Source organism: Podarcis tiliguerta (genome assembly GCF_965153285.1).
Source record: "Podarcis tiliguerta genome assembly, chromosome: 7".
Taxonomy (NCBI): domain Eukaryota; kingdom Metazoa; phylum Chordata; class Lepidosauria; order Squamata; family Lacertidae; genus Podarcis; species Podarcis tiliguerta.
The window spans coordinates 85,079,634-85,099,466 of record NC_139540.1 but is presented as its reverse complement, the minus strand read 5'-3'; the positions used below and the strand labels follow the sequence as shown (position 1 = coordinate 85,099,466).

At 38.5% G+C, this 19,833-nt stretch overlaps 1 protein-coding gene across 22 annotated transcripts in view; it reads left to right on the top strand.

Moving 5' to 3' along the window:
- LOC310681093 (ankyrin repeat and KH domain-containing protein 1-like) overlaps positions 1–19,833 on the top strand; it is an 86,041-nt gene that overhangs the window by 20,693 nt on the left and 45,515 nt on the right. For all 22 annotated transcript variants that reach the window (XM_083448493.1, XM_083448492.1, XM_083448488.1 and 19 more), the window contains exons 5-14: positions 64–211; positions 1,130–1,363; positions 3,256–3,350; positions 5,529–5,766; positions 6,866–7,057; positions 7,709–7,818; positions 8,710–8,797; positions 9,624–9,751; positions 9,925–10,068; positions 10,484–10,586. In XM_083448493.1, the coding sequence (XP_083304619.1) occupies positions 64–211; positions 1,130–1,363; positions 3,256–3,350; positions 5,529–5,766; positions 6,866–7,057; positions 7,709–7,818; positions 8,710–8,797; positions 9,624–9,751; positions 9,925–10,068; positions 10,484–10,586 (1,480 nt within the window). The remainder of the gene's footprint in view (positions 1–63; positions 212–1,129; positions 1,364–3,255; positions 3,351–5,528; positions 5,767–6,865; positions 7,058–7,708; positions 7,819–8,709; positions 8,798–9,623; positions 9,752–9,924; positions 10,069–10,483; positions 10,587–19,833) is intronic.

Genomic DNA, 19,833 nt, shown 5'->3' with positions numbered 1-19,833 from the left:
TTTGACCAAGAAAGGGGAATAGTAATGACTAATAGGAGGTTAACTTCTGTTTCATTTATTCAGGTACTGCTTGCAATGCATGCAAACGTTGAAGATAGAGGAAATAAAGGAGATATAACCCCACTCATGGCAGCAGCCAGTGGCGGCTATGTGGACATTGTGAAACTGCTGCTTGTTCATTGTGCTGATGTCAATGCCCAGTCTTCAACAGGTAAGTGTAAATAAGAAATGAAAAGCTACTAATAATTTGAGTGCCGATAGATTATTACTGGAAATAGATGCAAATATTTACTTAGGGATGTAGTATTATGTGTGAAAAGTAGTGCACTGTGAAATTTGTCTTTTAAGTGATCACTCAGATAAACCTGAATGAAGAGGTTCATGTAGTATTAGTGTTGTTTTTAAAAAAAATATTTTTATTGGTTTTTAACATACAAAATTATAAAACATATCACACAATTTATCACAAATACATTCTTATTGGACTTCCATCAGCACCTCTGACAATCCTCCGTCTTAATCACTTCTCACACATTTCCTAACTTAATATTGCCTTTACATTCTTAACATGTCATGTCTCCTTCTCCATTCTTGCAATATTTCTAATATTATTCCTCACAGAACTTCTTGCAAACCTACGAACGTCATCTGGTCGTCACAAATACTTTTCAAATAATCCGTAAATTTACTCCAGTCCTTGGTAAACTTCTGGTCCCGCCGGTTTCGGATTCTTCCTGTTAGTTTGTCAAGTTCTGCATAGTCCATTAATTTCATGTAGTATTAGTGTTAACATTATAATATTTTAAAACAGCAACACTGTCACGTTTAGGAGAAATTAAATACCTTGACACTAACTTTTAAGTTTTCATAAAGCATTTCTCTGTAGTAAGAAATATATTCTAAAATCATTGCTCATTAGAAATGAGTATTGAAAGTACACTAATGTAAAACTGCTCAAAATGTCAATTTGTAACCAGTGTTTTCTGTTTGGTATTATGCAGATTTAAAGTCCCGTCAAACAGTAGTCATCCTTTCGCGGGACCAATTTCTTAATCTCAGTGAATAAAGAGTTAAACTTGCAAAGGCAGGGGTATAAGTGACCTTGGTTTGTTTTCCCCTCTTCTCTTAGGAAACACAGCACTCACTTATGCCTGCGCTGGGGGATTTGTTGATATTGTCAAAGTGTTGTTGAAAGCAGGTGCGAATATTGAAGATCATAATGAAAATGGACATACCCCCTTAATGGAAGCAGCCAGTGCAGGTCATGTTGAGGTTGCAAGAGTACTTCTGGAATATGGTGCAGGAATAAACACTCATTCCAATGAATTCAAAGAAAGTGCTCTTACACTTGCTTGTTATAAAGGTAGGACATTTTGAAGGATTGCATTGGAAAACCTGAGCAGCCCTGTATATCCTTCTAAAGAAATCTGCTGCTTGTAGCGTTACTGTGTGTTTAATTATAACATAAAGGCACAGTATGCCCTCCACAATTCACTGTATGTAATGCCATGCAAGAGGGCAGGGCTGAGGAGGGGAGGCCATGGGCTTAACAGATTCCAAGTTTGGACCAATTCCTTGAAGAATTTCTGTACTCTGAACTTCTGAAATTGTTTTACATAGTAAAGGTTCTATTGAAACTGAGTTTACTACCTTTGAATTTTCACTCTAGAAGTTTTATAGCCGTTTGATTGGTTGTAGCAATATTTTATCACTAAAATAATACTAAAGCTTTTCTCATTGTGTGAGAGGCTTTCCACTTTCAACCTTCAGATTTTGGTTTTGGGAAAATCCTGAGGAAAATAAAGAGCCAAACGGTTTTTTCTCTCTCCCTCCTCCATGCTAGAACTTATTAGTATTTGTTAGTACTGGATGTACTCTGTGAACCACCCTGAGATCTTAGGATGAAGGGTGGTATATAAATCAAATAAATAAGAAAGAAAAGGTCGATTAATAAATATGTCTAGAATTATGGTTCAGAGCTGTGAAAGCCTGCATTCGTTTACCCAGTGCCACAGGGAATGTTCAAAGCTATATATGTTCAGAGAGAGAGAGATTAAAAAACCTAATTTCTGTACCAGAGCAAGTTGAACCGTACAGCCTGAAGGATTAAGCCATTTTATATATTTGCATAATAGTTTATTCTACATTTTTAAAAGTTGTTTGGTCATTGGATTAAAATTGGGGGGGGGGGGGAATGTGACCTGGCAATATCACTACCAGCATCTTAATTCAGAAAGTACCTCAGTTTTCTAGATTTCCTGTTTTTCAAATATTAACATTGCATTCAGGGCATATTTTCCTAAGCCTGTTGGGGAAGGAGGAGTGCTCAGTAGTGCATTTATTTATTTATTTAATGCATGCATGCATACATACATGCCTTCCCTAATGTCCCAGGACGGGTTACAACAATTTAAATTTTAAACACTGCTTTTAATGTTATACCAGTACAAAATAAGCAATCTCAAAAAATAGGGTGTGTCCTGAAAATATATACCTCAAAGGCCCCTGGCTAAAGAGGTGTATCTTCAGCGTTTGCCAAACACGGTATAATGAAGTTGCCAGATCCTCCCCACAGAGGTGCGAGTTCCACAACTAAGTGGCTGCCACAGAGTGCCTTCTCTCAGGCAGTGGAACTACCAAGCGATAATCCTCTGCTGATTTTAAAAGGTCTGTATGGAAGGAGGTGGTTTTTCAGAGATCTGGAGACTCAGTTTTGTTTAGGGCTTTGAACGCTAATGTGAACACCCTGAATTAGGCCTGTGGTTATCTGGCAACCAGTGCAACTGTTTTTAAATGGGGGCTATAAGTCATATAAATGGAACCCCAGTCAGTAATCTGTCCTCTGTATTTTGGATCAATTGAAGTTTCCAATCGACTTCTAGGTCATCCTCACATAACATATTTAACATATCCCGATATTATTGCTGCTGTGAAGGATCTTTTTAAAAAGTTATTTTCAATTATGCATACATAATATAAATTATATTTAAGCTCATATCAAATTGCCATGGACTACTGTTTGCATTCCATTGCCATTTGACTCCAAACTTTACATTTTGTTCCTCTTTACATCCATATGTATATATGGTTTACAACAAACCATACTATTCAATGCATGTAATGAAATGGCCTCTGACAAAAGCTGCCACATGCCAATATACAATGTGTTAGTACGTTAAGTTGGCTTAATGTACTAGCTTGGTTTGAACCATTATTAGGTCTTGTAACATGCTGATTTTTCTCTTTTATTTGAAGGTCACTTAGATATGGTTCGTTTCCTGCTTGAAGCTGGAGCTGACCAAGAGCACAAAACAGATGAGATGCACACAGCTTTAATGGAGGCTTGCATGGTAAAATAACCATTGGATTAAATGGTGTTTTGGTTGAAGAAAACTGAAGAACTTGAACATACCTAGCCTTACCTCCTTTCACTACTTAAAGAAAACACATTGCAAGAATGTTTATGCAAGATCACAGCTATTCATTTATGTTCTAAAAACAGCATTCCAGTGTTTTTTGTCATGGCATATAATTTTAAGTCGAACACTATTTTTCTTCAGCTTGGTAAAATTGTAAAAGCTAGTAGTGGGGAATGAGTTGTTAACAGCTTGCAATCACAACTTAGGTTAGCAGTAAACTAACTGTAGCTTGTAATAGCCAGAGAAAGGGGATAAATATAGTAACCACCTCTTTGAAGAATGGTCTAATGCTGCAGTAGTCTTCTGCATTATGCCATTAGCACTTGTGCTATATAAGGATGCAGTGAGTAGTCAAAGCTTTGATTGCCTACTGCCTGGTTTGAAAAATGTGTAAGGACAGTTACTGCTGGGAAACTGCATAGAATTAGGTATATTCTGTGTCAATGGTACACTTTATATTCTGTATATAAGAATACACTTCATGATCTGCTGTGAGACATCATAGAAGCATTTGAATAAAAGCAACAATCATATCGCATAGTAAGTAGCAGCTGATTAAGCAGCAGCAAAGGGGCAAATATTCTAAAAGGCTCAGTGAAACAATGGTCTTTTACTGGGCAGTGTTGGGCATACCTCTCTAGGGAGGTTGTGCCTAACTGAGAATGAAGTGACTCTGTTCACATATAACATTAAGCTAGGTATGGGGAACCTTTGGCCCTCCGTGTTGCTGAACTACAGCTCCCATGAATTCAGAAAATAATCAACAAAATATATTGTGCTGCGGTATTCTTTCAGCTGATCCCTGCAGCCATGTTGAAAATGGAGGACAATGCCAAGCTTCTCTTCCCTGTCCCCAGCAAGCTGCAATGAACATGGAATTAAATATCTACTCTAAATTGATGACAAACAAACAAACTCTTGTAGATGCTCCTAGATTTGTGCATGCTCTGTCCAGCAGAATATCTTGTGACTCTTCATCCCATGCAGTTAGTACAGGTGCATCTGAATATAGAAGGTGTGGAAGATTCTTGGTCAGCGGAGGAGTGGAGCATACAGGAAAGGGTTAACGCCTAGAAGGCAGTGGTCCAGGGCAAAAAAGTTCCCAATCAACCATCATGTAGTGCAGGGGTAGTCAACTTTTTTATACCTAGCGCCCACTAATGCATCTTTCTTGATGGTAAAAGTTCCTTACCACCCACCAGTGCTCAATGGAAGGAGGATTCATCTTCTGCCGTAGAACCCCCTACTGCCTACCTAGAATCCTGAAACACCCACTAGTGGGTGGTAGGGACCAGGTTGACAACCCCTGATGTAGTGGGTTAAGGAGTTCTGCAGGCAGACTGCTCTTAAATTCAGCTGGTCTTCTCCCGGCATTGCTGCACATTTGGGGGGGAGGGACCTGGATGGACGACAGCCACCAAATGTGACTGTACACACCACTGTTCCTCTGGAAGTTATATATGGAGCAGCCGTCGAGGTCCACACACACAGCTTAGTGAGACTCCACAAGGTGGACAAGTTTGCATCAGCTGATGTGGCCTCCAGAAGGAGGGTCCTTCAGCAGTTCCTGTAACTAGAAGTTGTCATCCCACTCAGTTTCAAGGTATACTGCTTCTGAACATCTCTTTTGTATGCTTCACTGACTAAGAATGGAAACTTGGACGCTTTCTGGTCAGTGGAGAGTGGCACATACTGCTTGATTCAAGTTGAACCTGATTCCACTGATATCTCTTCTGTTTTACCTTCTCAGTTGGCTTCTGTATTGCTTCTTCTGTTCTTGTTTCATAGTTCTTGTTATTAGACACAGTGGGGTTCTCCTTCGGATACATTTTAGTTACTATAACCAGTCTGTGGACTAGTGGAAAGGTCTCATCTGGCTATAGCAACAGGAAATTAAAAAAATAAATAAAAATGTTTTGACCCTGTTTTCTAGAAGATGACATTCCTGAATGTTTCACTCTGCTGATCAGAATAAGATTTCACAGTAAATTCAGTTGTTTGCCATTTAAGCTGAAGAGTGAACATACATTCCTAACATAATTCAAATGATATTGAAAATTTCCTTTCTAGAATATTTGAGCTTTCTTTCTTTCTTTCTTTCTGAAATAGGATGGGCATGTGGAAGTAGCTCGTCTGTTACTGGATAGTGGTGCTCAAGTGAACATGCCTGCTGATTCCTTTGAATCTCCACTGACACTTGCTGCTTGTGGTGGCCATGTGGAGCTAGCAGCCCTGTTAATAGAAAGGGGAGCAAACCTTGAGGAAGTTAATGATGAAGGTTATACTCCATTAATGGAAGCTGCTCGGGAAGGCCACGAGGAGATGGTGGCTCTATTACTAGCTCAAGGTAAGACAACACATTTGTTGCAAATTAGAGCATTAATATTATTTTTACTAGCTTCTTTCTTGGTGTCTTCAATACTAATATTGCTAGCAGAGTAGTTCATAGTATCATAGTATCATAGAGTTGGAAGGGACCACAAGGATCATCTAGTCCAGTCCCCAAACACCAATTGTGGTGTTGATTCTAGTGCCTCTTACATTGAGGATAATTACTAGGGCTGCTAACCTATTCAGAATTCACTAGGTCAATAAAAATATTAATTGGAGTAAAAAATGGTGTTCCCAACCAACCTGATTAATTTCTAAGCACCTTTTATTGCAGGATGTAATGTTTGTTGGCTTAGGAAACCTTCATTTTGTGCTAAAGGAAAAGGCAAGAGAAGGGGTTTAAAGGAACTTGCTCAGCCAGCCAGTGTTGAAGATGTGATTAAGGAATGTTGCCCTTTATCTGTGCCAGCAGCAGTTCCACAAAGCTCCTTAGGCTGCTACTTTGGGAAGAGTACAAATGTGCCTCCAGTGCTTAATGTTTGGCTGGTGCTTCTGTGTTTCTCCCACTTGTTCCTACCTCTACTGCTAATACTTTGCAGATTGGATGAGGATCTTGCACACCATAACATTGCTCTGTTGGCTACCTTCGTAAGAAGAGCCAAGTGTAGACCAAGAAGCAGGTATTGCAGGGAGGCATCTTTGCTTAACTGGGTGTGGAATGTCTGAAAATGCCTTAAGTTAATGTGTTACCTGGCAGATAAGTTGAGAGAAAATTGCTCTATTGTACCTCTTTTAAAAACCATTTTTTCAAGGTGTTGGGCCTTTTGTTGCCATTGTGGTAAGCCAATGGATTTATTTATTTGATATTTGGTTTTTATATTTTATACCATACCACACAATAATCAACCATGTCTTCTGGGCAGGTCACAAATTTTTTAAAAAATATGAATACAGTAAACTAAAACTATCCATGCAGAAGCTGCGCTAGCACAGAAATTAGCAGAAACCATATGAAGAAATGCAGGCCGATAAAATAGCACTAAAATCCAGTGAGGGGGAACCAATATCAAATGGGCATGCTAATGATGTTTTTTCCTAAATAATTTTTTTTGTAGGTGCTAATATAAACGCACAGACAGAAGAGACACAGGAGACAGCTCTAACTTTAGCATGCTGTGGAGGGTTTTCGGAAGTAGCTGACTTCCTCATTAAGGCAGGAGCTGACATAGAACTTGGTTGTTCTACACCTTTGATGGAAGCGGCACAGGAGGGCCACTTAGAGCTGGTGAAGTATTTACTAGCAGCAGGTATGTTTGCTATTACAGTTGGAAGAGATAAACCAGATATTGGACCTTCAGATGTTTTTCAACTCTAACTCTCATCACTCTTGACCAGTATGGCCAATTTATTGATGCAAATTGTAATCCCCTCAACACTTTCTTGCATGAGTCACAATGTAGTTTCTCCGGAACAATGAAGAATATAGTCATAATTCTGGAACTATTGGAAATTAGTATCAATAATGTAAAAGTATTTAGTATTCAAAATGTTTATGTGGTTAATCTTCACAACGTTTTTGTGACATGTTTAATACTCCCATCAGGATGACATGCCTAAGACTTCAGCGTCCAGATTCATTTGACTGGTTTTCCCAAGAGCATTTGTGTTCTCAGTGGCAGTCCCTGTACTCAATAGCAAAAGACTTATGAAACTGAGAAATGTTACCAAAGGAACCTGTGATATGCAGAGGGGTGACTTGCTGCTCGTAGAGAGCTAGCCTAAAATAAATATTCTGTCACCTCACCAGTGATTTATTTTTTAAAATGGTGTTTCCAAATGAGGTATCCTGTCAGTAGCATTTGAGAAAGGAAATGTTTTATGAGCCATTCTAGGTTGAGTGTTAATTGGGTAGATTTTTTAATACATTGTGAGTAATCTAATTCCACACTCTTCCGCAGGCGCTAATGTTCATGCAACAACTGCAACAGGAGACACTGCCTTGACCTATGCCTGTGAAAATGGACACACTGATGTTGCAGATGTTCTGCTTCAAGCTGGTGCAGATTTAGTAAGTCTTGAATATTTCTCTAAAATTTTGGAATGTAATGGGAGCTTTTTATTTTCCTTGAAAATGAAGAAGAAAAGTGCCTATGCAAACTAGATGGGAGAGTAGACCAAATTGTTACCCAGAGGAATGAATGCAAAATATTTCATGAGTGTGAAAGTATAGATTAACAATTTGTCTAATACTTGGATTCTTACGTTGTGAACTGCCCTGTGATCTTCGAATGGAGGGTAGTATGCAAATTTAATAAATAATAATAAATAATTTTGTAATTGTTCTGTTTACACCAGTTTTTTCATCACTTTGAAAAAATAACAATTTTCAATCTTTGATTTCCTTCCAGCAGTGCATGTTCCTTGTATTTCTTTTCTTTAATTGGTTCTATTTGCTGATTTATCAGGAAGTGCCAATGGGACAAGATTTTATATCATTTATTTAACTGGACTAAATATGTAAAAGGGTGTTCAAAATGGAAAAGGTTGTTTGTATTCTGCATGCTTCAAGTACAACAATGGGTAAAGTGCATGACTGGTGTTTTTAGGTCAAGTTTTTGTGCACAGCTTGTACTATAGTATCAAAAATGTTTACAAAAGTATTGTCGTATACCACCTTTGGTCCATTTGCCAGGCAAAGCCCCTTCCTTATCCCTAATCTTCAGGTTGTGTTTGTTCCAAACAGTTTAGTGTTCTGTTTAGCTCTTGAGTAAGACTTCAGTCTTTTCGTTGCTGTTTGCGACTCTCACCTATTTTGAAGGGGGCTTTCTTTTACCTCACTGAAAAAGCATCAGCTCTGCCTTAAGCTTGCCTGCTGATCTTGCTTTAGAATATTAGCAAATTAGTTCTTCTCTTTGCTTTCCCCCACAGTATTCACTTTCTTCATAATATTTCTAAACAGGAGCATGAATCTGAAGGTGGAAGAACACCACTGATGAAGGCTGCAAGAGCGGGTCATCTATGCACTGTACAATTTCTTATTAGCAAAGGTTGGTAGTAGTAATAGTAACATTAGTAGCTGAAGGAAGGATTGCTTGACAGTTGGCTGTTAGGAAGAATGTGTTGCTTTATAGCAAACATTACTTTTTGCTATACATATAATGTTTTGTACTAAATGTATGTTTGGGATGAGTTTCCTTTGCAATTTTATAAGAACAGTACTTGGACCGTGTTTTTGAAAGCTCAGTGCTTCATATACTTCTTTTTAAAATAATCCTCCTTTCATATCTCCATAAAGTATTACCACCCCCATGCCCGCATACTTGGAGTATGAGATTTAGTGTATCTTGCTTGAGATTATGCGTTTGTGGCAGAGGCAGGGTTACAGGGGTTGTCTTGTTCTTGTAGCTGAAGACTAATTGCAGCAGGTTCAGGTTAACTGTCATTTGGTATACAATGCTTAATGAAAAATGAGTTTACCAGCATTTTCTTTTAAGCGAACATGAAATATGAATGTGAACCTTTAAATATTTTGGTACCTGACTATGTCATACTTGGAGTAGGCCTATTGAAACTAATAGATTTAAATTGGCCAGCACTGGTTTCAATGAGTCTCCTCTGTTTATGACAGAGCTGTACTGTCCTTTAGAACTCAACTATTTAATTTATATTCCAAAATTAACATACAGCTAATAACAAACTGGCTTTTACTATGTGAAATGTTTTTTAAACCTAAATGTAAGCAGTTTCCTCTTCACCTGCAAATTATTGTTCATTTTAAAATTAAATGATTTGGAATCTCATTCCCAACAAATGGTGTCTTTGCATTAACTTTGTTCCTTGAAATTTCCCTTTAATTACGTCTCTTTGCGATAGGTGCCAATGTTAACCGGGCTACAGCTAATAATGACCACACAGTGGTGTCACTGGCATGTGCTGGGGGCCATCTTGCTGTTGTTGAGCTGCTCCTAGCTCATGGTGCAGACCCTACTCATCGTCTTAAGGTATTCCAAGTAACTCATTTCATTATTTTACAGTATATACCTTTTGTCAGTTGTATTGGCTAATGCTCCCAAAGTGTGTTAACTATAAGGTTGGTTTTGTTGTGTTTACCTAGTTAGTACAGTACTCAGATCACAAACCACTATAATCTGTCTTCTTAAAATGTGTATTCCAGGATGGCTCGACCATGCTCATTGAAGCTGCGAAGGGTGGTCACACAAATGTTGTTTCCTATTTATTGGATTACCCAAACAATGTTCTATCAGTTCCAACTGCAGATATGTCTCAGCTCACACCGCCATCTCAGGATCAGTCTCAGGTAAGCTGTAAGGCTTTTAACTATAGCAGTGGAAAATGAATGTTTACTTTTACCAGCTTGACATAAATGGTGCCAGTTTTTATATAGATATAGAATATGAATTTGATATAGAATATGAATAGTACAATTGAGTAAAAGTCAAGTAGAGAGAAACTCCCAAGAACAATGATTCAAAATTCAGGTGTGCTACCTCTTCTATTTCTCATGCTGTTGGATTTCTTAAAAAGCTTAACTCTTAAATTTGAGGGGAGGAAAATCCAGTTCCATACTAAAAGCTCACAAATCTTATTTGAACAGTACACTTAACGCTGTGCACGTACAGGGTGTGAGGAGAGTATCGTACTTGCTTTGGATTAATGTTCAGGTTACTTTAAAATGCGCTGGCATAAGTTTTTAACCTGAGTTGTTTTTGCAGGTTCCACGTGTACCAATGCATACACTTGCCATGGTTGTACCTCCCCAGGAACCTGACAGAGCTCCTCAAGAGAATCCCCCTGCACTTTTGAGTCTCCCAAAAGGTTAGTATGCAAACATTTTTAAATTTTATAACTTGTGCTAGGATTCTGAATTCATTGTGTGTCTGGGGCATGGGAAGTATTTGGGACTTGATAGTGAATGGTGCAGGTCTGTTTCTCTTTAGTCATTTTAGTATAAGATTTTGAAAACTTACCAGCAGTTATCTAAAGAACTGCTTTGGCTCCATGCCTGGAGTTGTGCTATTCCAGTGATAACTTTTGATTTGAAGAGCCAGTGGCAACCTTAATGTCATCACATGGTACCATATCTCAAACTCCTTTTAACGCTCTCTGCCATGTTGCATGGAGGTTACTGTTAACAAAAGCAAGTTTTAGATGATATTCAACTAAGTTGAATTAATGACCATGACTAAGTTAAGTCCATTAATTTTGATAGGTCTATTATAAGAAAAACTTTCCTGAATACCGCTCATTAGTTACTAGTTGAATAGTATATTTGATAACATACTTTAGTAAAATACTAAAGTAAGAAGTTGCCTCTAATAGATTTAGTAGATTTCTGAACTTGGCAGTAAAATTGCATCTTCACCAGTAGTAAAAAATTGTGTGACAGATTCAATAAACAGTGACCAACTGTAGTATTCATTTACACATTTCCTTAGCTGATTTTATTATTGCTGTAAATGAGGTCAAATAGGAAATTCTGTATTTTGCAGAATTTTGAAGTACAAAGAAACTCCTTGTGTACCTGTTGCAGAAAACGTCTTGTCTTGGGTTAGCAAAATCTGTGATTCACCTAGCCAAACATGTTTTGTGTCAAGCAAATGCTTGATGTACGCATGCTCTCGTATGTGCTTTCTCGTGCTCTCGCTCGCTCACACACACACACACACCACAGTTTCCATTTGTTTTCACCATGTTTGTGAAATACATGGTTAGTGGACCGTATTCAGCTTGGTGGTTCATATGCTGTACAGTTTGTTCTTTCTCATTCTGGACAGTTTGCCCAGTTGTTAATTGATAACAGTTGCATTAAGTGAGTGAGTCAACTTAGATTTCAAAGAACTTACAAGTTTGTATGTATAGCCTTTCTGGAGACCTATGAATGTGATTAATCAAATGTTTGTTGAGTCCATTAAATAAAGCATAATACTTGGTAGAAAGTGAATTGAGCACGGTTGTACTCAGAAGTGACAGAATTTTGCAGTGCAAAATCACTGCAGAATTGTTAATTAAAACTGATGCATCTGCATATTTATTTAGTGTAAAGAATATGCTAGGTGCTGTGCAGCACATAATGTGACGGCTCCTCTCTGAAGGTTTAAGAGTAGGGGAGATAAGTTGTACAGAAGGCCAGAAAGATGAGAAGGTATTGGACAAGTTGGGATTTTTGGGTAAGCATTATTAAGGGAACACTGAGATCCTCAAAATATGTTAAACAAAACATTCTTATAACAAGTTAAATATAATGCTTTTTCTAAATGCTCAAAGTGCTTCACATATAATAGGCAAACTTAAGATAGGCTGCTATCATATGAATTCTGCACACAGGCATCCAAATTATTTTCATGGAAAAGATTTGTATCATATAGAGCACTCCAGTAATTTACTTTATTTCACCTAGTGGATTGTGTGATTTATTCTGATTTTTCTTGTCCTGAAGAAAGACAAGGAGCTCTGCCAGGGTACTGAATTCTTGACTCCAAACACTAGAAATATTTTTGAACCGTACCTTCGCCTTCTGGGATTTTAACTCACATTAGCCACATTTTTCAAAATTTATATTTTCATCCATGAAAACTGCTTTTCATTGACAGAAAATTCCTAATTGAAGCCCTTAGTTGGCTAAAATATTTTGCAAAATTTATCAAATTTATGCAGCTGAAGTTGTTTTATGTATTAGAAAGGTTCAGCTACCTATAAATCTTGTTCCATGACAAGGAAATGAACTGTTCTCACTGAAGCAAGTTGCCCCCTTAGCACTCGCATGTCATTTCTCTTGATAAGTGCCTGTGTGTCATTTCAGTTTGAGAACAGAACACCAGACAAGGCTTCCTACTCTGAACTTAAAAAGGCTCCCAAGGTAGTGGGTAAAAATCCATAAAAACGGTAATCCCGAAAAAATAAATAGATCTAATTCATCACAAAAATAATAACCTAGCAGCTTGTCCATGATCCCCTCCCAAAATAGTGTACCATACTCATTCCCACTGTCTCCTGAAAGAGCGGCAGCGTTGCAGGTGGAGAGGAAGCTTCATTCTTTAGAAGCCACTACTAGAAAAGCTTTGTTTTAATAAATATTTTTTCTCAGTGAGGGGGTTTATTGCTTTAGTTTGTTTATGCTATATGTTTTTACATTTTTGTATTGCAAACCTCCCTGTGATCTTCGGATGAAAGGCAGTATAGAAAATAAATATTTGTCCTTTGTGGCCACTGGGCCTAGTCTCTGTGAGGTAGTGCACACCATAGGGCAGCCAACAAAGTGGTGTATTCTGATAAAATGGAAATGGATCTCTTGTCCATGTATATGCATAAACACTTGTAACTGCCAGGCCTTTAAGCCCCTTCAGCTCTTTTCTCATGATTCATGAAGTAGAGCAGAATCCACTTCTGTACTAGCGATGCTTCTCTGAGGGCCAAACTGCATGTTACATGTGTTCCAGCTGGCCACTTAGCTTGAAATAAAAACAGCCTTGGGGCCCCAACTTGGAACATATTCATGATTGGGATGGGAGGCCTGTTCCAGTCTCCTGTTGAAAACTTCTACCTCCCAATTGCTACTTGCTTCTAAAGATGCTGGCTACTGCAAACAGCATGTGTTGAGGGCCATAAACTGCTAGGAGGTTTTGACAGGAAACCATAAGTGCCTGTGTTCTGGATTGGAGCATCACACTGGTTGTTTTGTAAAAATGAGTGGCCACCTTAAGCACAATTTCTAAAACCATGTGAAGAGCACAAGTGAGATCTACAAAAAAAAGTAGTATGTAGTGCTTTTGTTCAGGATATTTTATTTCATTTACTCTGCATCCTCCTCCAAGCAATCAGCTGGCTTTCCATGGCAACTAAGCATAGTCCTAATTGGACTTGGTTTTTTTTGGAGGGGTCATTCCCACCTCACATTTTTTGTACTTCAGTGAACCTTGGGAGTCTTCCAGGCCTGTTGATAGCTTCCTCTTGTTCGTTGATGGTGCTATTTTGGCAGCATGGGCACTGGCATTCGTGATTCAACCTAAAGGGTCATTTGAAGTTCAGAGCGTTTTTAAGAGACTGCATTCAATAAGCCAGTTTTACTGAAACAGTTTGATTGAGGTTCTGACCTCAACTGTATATAGCATGTTAGATATCAGCATATTTCAGTTATGATGAAGCAGTGGAATTTTAGCAATGATTATAACTGTCTTGTGCTAAGCATTTAGAATTTTATGGTATAATACAAACAAATTGAACAAATTGTCCCAAAATGTTATATTCTGTTATACATTAGATTAGAAAGAAGTGATCTGGAATGCATGAGATGCTATAGACATTTTTGGAAGCTCCAAATAACATCCACAGAAGCTACATCTCTTTGTGGCCTTAAAAGGGGGGGTGCACCCCACACTTTTGAACTGTTTCCCTGCTCATACTCCTGATGTCAATTCTTACCTCACCATAGCTGAGCAAACAAGTGGCTTGTTTGCCAAAAGGTATCAAAGGAGGTCAGGCTTTGAACTGAGTGGTGGTGGAACCTGATGAGGATCAGCAGAACTCGTCTCAGCAGCCTCCCAGTGCCCTATTTTGTCTACAAAATTGCAGCTTCCTACCAGTATTTGAGGCATTGCACCACCACTCATGGATGTAGTTTAAAAACACTATTTAAAAAGAGACAAGTATGTCTACCAGTTAATCCCAACCCCCCCCCCAAAAAAAAACTTTTGAAGACCTCCCAGCTTGTCTGCCTGCAAATGGGGCAACAGATTTGGGGTGGGGTGGGGGAGCCTTTTGGTTCCACATTAGGTTGTTAGAGATGCATGCAGATATTGTGTGCTTGGTGGAGGAGGCTGAGCAACCTAGTGTTAGGCATATTGGGCAAATATCTCTTGACGACAATGTAAATACAGTGTAAGTACAACAGTGTAAATCTTTTTCACACATACACACACATTGTCTGTTGCCTCCCAAGTGCAACAGTTTATTTTTCCCCCATAGGAATAAATTGCAACAAATCACTTAAATGGCAGAAATCAAATATTTGCATTTGAACACTGTGGGAGGTGGTTGGAGGCTAAATCTTTGCCCTGCCCCTTCTGATTCCAGTGCTGGGGTGAGAAACAGCTATGTTGGAGTCCATCTTGTTTATTCTGTGGAAAACAATGGGAGCAACTTAAAACCAAACCATTCTTTTGGGTCTGGAAGGCAGGTGCTTTTCTGGAAAATGTTACTGTAAATGAGTATTTTGAGATGAAAGACAGGAAACAATGTTTTTAGCATGACCTGGGTATACTGAAGCAAAAAACGTTAGTTCCCCAAGCTCAATTGTGAGTGTTTGACCTTCTAACTTAAGAGGGGAAATGCTAAGAAAAGCACCATTTTGAATTTTGTACTTCTCCCTATGTGCAAATGCTTTTTGAATATTGCTTCAAATTTGTTAAAGTAATTGCTTGACTACCACAATATGACTGGAAAACAATTTTTGACTGGAAAACAATTACACAGTTCAAAGTTCAGTGTGACTCCAGGCAGTGAGCTTTATTGTTTATTATAAATAAGCAGTATTTATAATAGTTATAGAACATTGGGCCATACTTTACATTAAGAAAATAGAATGCCACAAAACAAGTGCAATATATGAACAAGACTAAAACCCAACATTCGCAGAAGACTGAGAAACAATTCCATTAAGGATGGTGGTAATAGCATTACCATTCAAGACAAAATCTCATGTGTTGCTAAAAGATAAAGGCAGATTACTTTATGCTGCTTTCACTGATGTGCACATCCTAAGAAGCACATAGGTTATGGCTATAGACACGAGTGGATAAATACTACAAGCTGCACATCTTGACTACAATGGTAGTCAGGCTGTAGTGGTTGACTTTATGGCAGCTGAACTAAATATTATTTAGTGTCTTAAGGACACAACTGAGGCACAACAAGACTCAGAAAGCAGACCTTATGACACGATGACATAATGAATTGTGTCTAGATGAAGAAAGTCAAGTATTCCAGCTGAATGATGATTGAGAGTGCTATATAATGCTGGCTAAGGAGTTTTCCACTGTCATTCTGAATAACTGCAGTAGAAGGGCAGCACAAAGGGAAAGCCCCTATCTTAGCTTCACAACGTTTTCCATTTCTTTCTACTTCTTGCAAAATGCCCCCAAGACGATGAATTTCAGCAGATTTAAGCATACATCTGTGATACATCTAGTACTTGAAGACCAGGAGACTGACAAAACTATAACTATTCCCCAGTATGCACTGGAGTAGGATAACATGTATTTGCCTTTAATTCATATAGCTCTAAAGCACTATAGTATTATGACAATGCCAGCTTATACAGGATTATTTGTAAGGACAGAGGATGCAATAAAGTGCACAGAGAACAGCTGTCCTTGAGACTTCTACAAGGTGATTAGGTTGTTCTTGAAGGATGACACTTAAGCCAAATGTTCAGTACTAAGTGTGCTGCACAGGATCTTGTGTATGGAATTTTCAAGGTGAAGAAATTAAGAACAGAAGACATTGGACTGGGTTGCACTGTGCACCAAACCACATGAGCAAACGGTATGCTGTGCTTAGCCCACAAAGAAGCCACTAACTCTGCTCTGAACAGGCATTCCAAAAGGCTGAATTTTGTAGCTTTGAATAAGGCTGACCTTGCCATGTTTTTGCCCAGGGAGCTGTTTTTAGTACTCTGGGCAGTAAGGAAATTGTTGCTGGAAGACGTTCATATGCAGTAGAAAGTCGTCAGATAAGACAAAATGACGTAATTCTTATGTCAATACATGAAGCAGACATAAGGTTGCTTCTACATGTTATACAGAAAGTTCTGTAGAATTATATATGCAAAAGACTGATATTTTTAGAGGTTGTGTTATTTTTACAAAATGTTGTAGAAGTACTAGATGATGTGGGTGACATCACAGAAAATGCATTGTATACCCATCAGTGAAGTATTCAACAAGCAACTGAATGATTCAGCAACAGAATATCTACCCTCTCTGTCCCTTTCTACCATGATTGATTTGTGGCTCAGATTTCTATTTTACCAGCCAAGTCAGGGAACTGCCTAGCAGGTGAGGGATTTTGAGGCCTTGTGTTATCAGACAGGCAAGCACTACGCCTTCATTCTAAATGGCTTCTTAGATACTGAGTCACCTCAAGTCCTGAGGGTGATATTGAAGAATCTGGAGCTGGTGGGCAAGATGTGTTGGGGCATATTGGGTCCTCTGAATCTGCAGCCTCATGCTAGATGTCTTTGAGCGTGGTAGTCTTGGGAGGGTTCTTCTGTATATACTGATTCCCTTTGAACCATATATATACTGGAGCCAGCAATAAAGTTGTCAGCTTCCTTCAAGGGCCTCATCCAGTTCTGACTAGTCCTGATAGGAAGGTGATATGTATTTACTGGGTGGGACACTTCACCTTCACAGCAAATTCAGCATTTGAAAGCCTGTTGAGAGAACCGTCACCTAATTAATAATTTGGAGAAGGCAAGCTCACAGATAAAACCATCATATCCACTAAGAAGCTTTTGTGAAGAATATACAATGTGAAGGCAACTGACTCTGATGTAGCACAGCATGTCTTGAAAACACAAAATTGGAAATGTTGCCACCAAGAAGTGACATTCTTCATTTTCACTCAGTGTGCAGTATTGAGTCATCTGGAGAAATTCTCTGTGCCATTGTAGAGCTCCCAGTGCCAGCAAATACTGGTTGGAAGTGCTCTTAATCAGTTATTCTGGTTGTTCAGATGTCAGTGTCATTTTCCAGTTGTTTGTTTGGAACTAATCTGTTGTTCTTTGGCACTGCCCTTCTTTGGGTTTGGGATGTAGACTGATCTTCTCCAGTCCTCTGGCCATTGCTGAGTTTTCCAAACTTGCTGGCATATTGAGTGTAGGAGGGCATAAGGAGAAGGGGACGACACAGGACGAGATGGTTGGATAGTGTTCTCGAAGCTACCAGCATGAGGTTGACCAAACTGCGGGAGGCAGTGGAAGACAGGAGTGCCTGGCGTGCTCTGGTCCATGGGGTCACGAAGAGTCGGACATGACTAAAGGACTAAACAAAAACAACAAAAATCTGTTGTTAATGCCAAACAAAGTGTGTACCTCTGAGATGCAAATATAGCAAATCTACATTCATGTCAGTTCAACAGATACTTTGGTCTGGCTCACATGTATTGACAAACCATAGTCCAAAACTATGGTTTACCTTGAACAAACTGGTGCACACTGGCTTAGAATTATGTGTGAATCTGTGCTTGTGGTTTGTTTCTCTCTGGACAAACTGCAAGTGGATGCAAAGGTTTTTTCCTGGCTTACCACTCATGATTTGATTGGGAGAAACAAACCATGAGTGCTGATTTGCATATGACACTAAGGCAGCTGCTCCAATAGTTTGTTTTCCAGCTCTAGAAAGGAACAAACAAAGCAGGCATAACAGAGCAGCACGAACGCACAAGCTGCTCGTTTGAGCTAAGCCATTGTTTGTTTCTGATCATGCTTTATTGTTAAATATGATTGAGGCCACTGACTACTAGAGTACATTCGTGGATGTCCAACTTGAAATGCCTGTAAGCATAAAGACTGTCAAAAGATTAACAGTGCAATTCCTTTTCTTAGTTGGTACCAGTATCATTTACAAATTTTACTTTTGTGTTAATTTCAACTTATTTGTTATATACTGCTTTCATTTTTTCATTTTTTTCAGTTGAGCTAAAAGCTATGGACGTGGAATTTACAAAAAATCACATTTTTTAAAAAAAATAGAAGGTCAAGGACTCAATTCAGCTTGGAAGCCATCATTTTCATAACCATTAGCCAAAATGTGTTATGTAATATAGTTTCCCAGCTTTTACCCCTTTTTCCAAGCCTCTTTTCCAGAAATCCATCTAGACTATTTACTTACACAAGAGAAAATAAAGGGATTTTGCCAGGGGATTGGAGGGAAGAGGCTGTTTTTGTCTTTTCAAGTTGCTAAGAAGTGCATGTTTGGGTACTCCTGGATTCATTCACCTAAAACTTTGTGGAGATGTGAAGTGTTTTTGTTAGCTTTACTAGCCGAAGAGCTGTGGTCCTTCCATTTAGTTCTGATTTAAACCTTTGTGTAGCTACTCATACATTTCAATATGCCATAAGACTTGAAGTAAAAAATGTCCGTAGCGGAGGAAGGAATTAGTCAATGGGTGCACACTATATCAGGGCTGCACTATCCCAGTTAAGCTTCCCCGTGTCTTCTACCTTCAACTGAAGATGGTTTCAACTTTTATAAAGTCTTAAAATTGCTTCAGCCTCAAAGGGCTTCCTCTCAGATGTTTCATTGTAATTGCCTCAATCTGTCAAAAAAACCCCCTCTAAAATATTTTGTCTAGACACCACATTAGGCCAGCAAGCTCATTCATTGACTGTACACTTACAGAAATTCCTCTTTGTGATTTACCCAGACACAACCCTCTCTTTAGAAGTCCTACAGGGTTAATTGGGGTGGGCTTTGAGTTGAAGATTACAACTTTAATTTTATGAAGTTCTGGCATATTTTTTATGTTTTTGATTTCATGATATACCTGCTCCAAGCCCTAGGGATAGGATGGGATGGAAATTAAAATCTATGAAATTTTTGGGCAGCTAGTGTACCGTAATTCTTTCTGAAAAAAGCCATGCCAATTTTCCTTCTGATTACAAATTAAGACATGACTTTGACAACCTTTATCTTATGGATCATAGACACCATTTTCTTCTAGAACTTAAATACTTGAAGGCATATTAATAAGTTCTAGTTTTGGATTCCTGGGCCTTCAAGTTCCATGAACAACTCAAGGGACTTGAGAATTGAGCTGAATTTCCATGTTTTTATTGTTGTGAATTATATTGCCTGGAGAGTGAGATGATGGGTGATGCTAAGCCTCGTTTATCCTGATAGCTATGAGTTGTACTGACTGCTGAAGTACATTAGCATATAATTTTTTTTTTTAAAAAAACATTTACCTTAATATATAGATATATTTAGCTATATTGCAATTTATCATACTCTCAGTCTGAGTTCATGAGTAAAAGCTCATTAAATTTTGGACAGGGAAATACCAA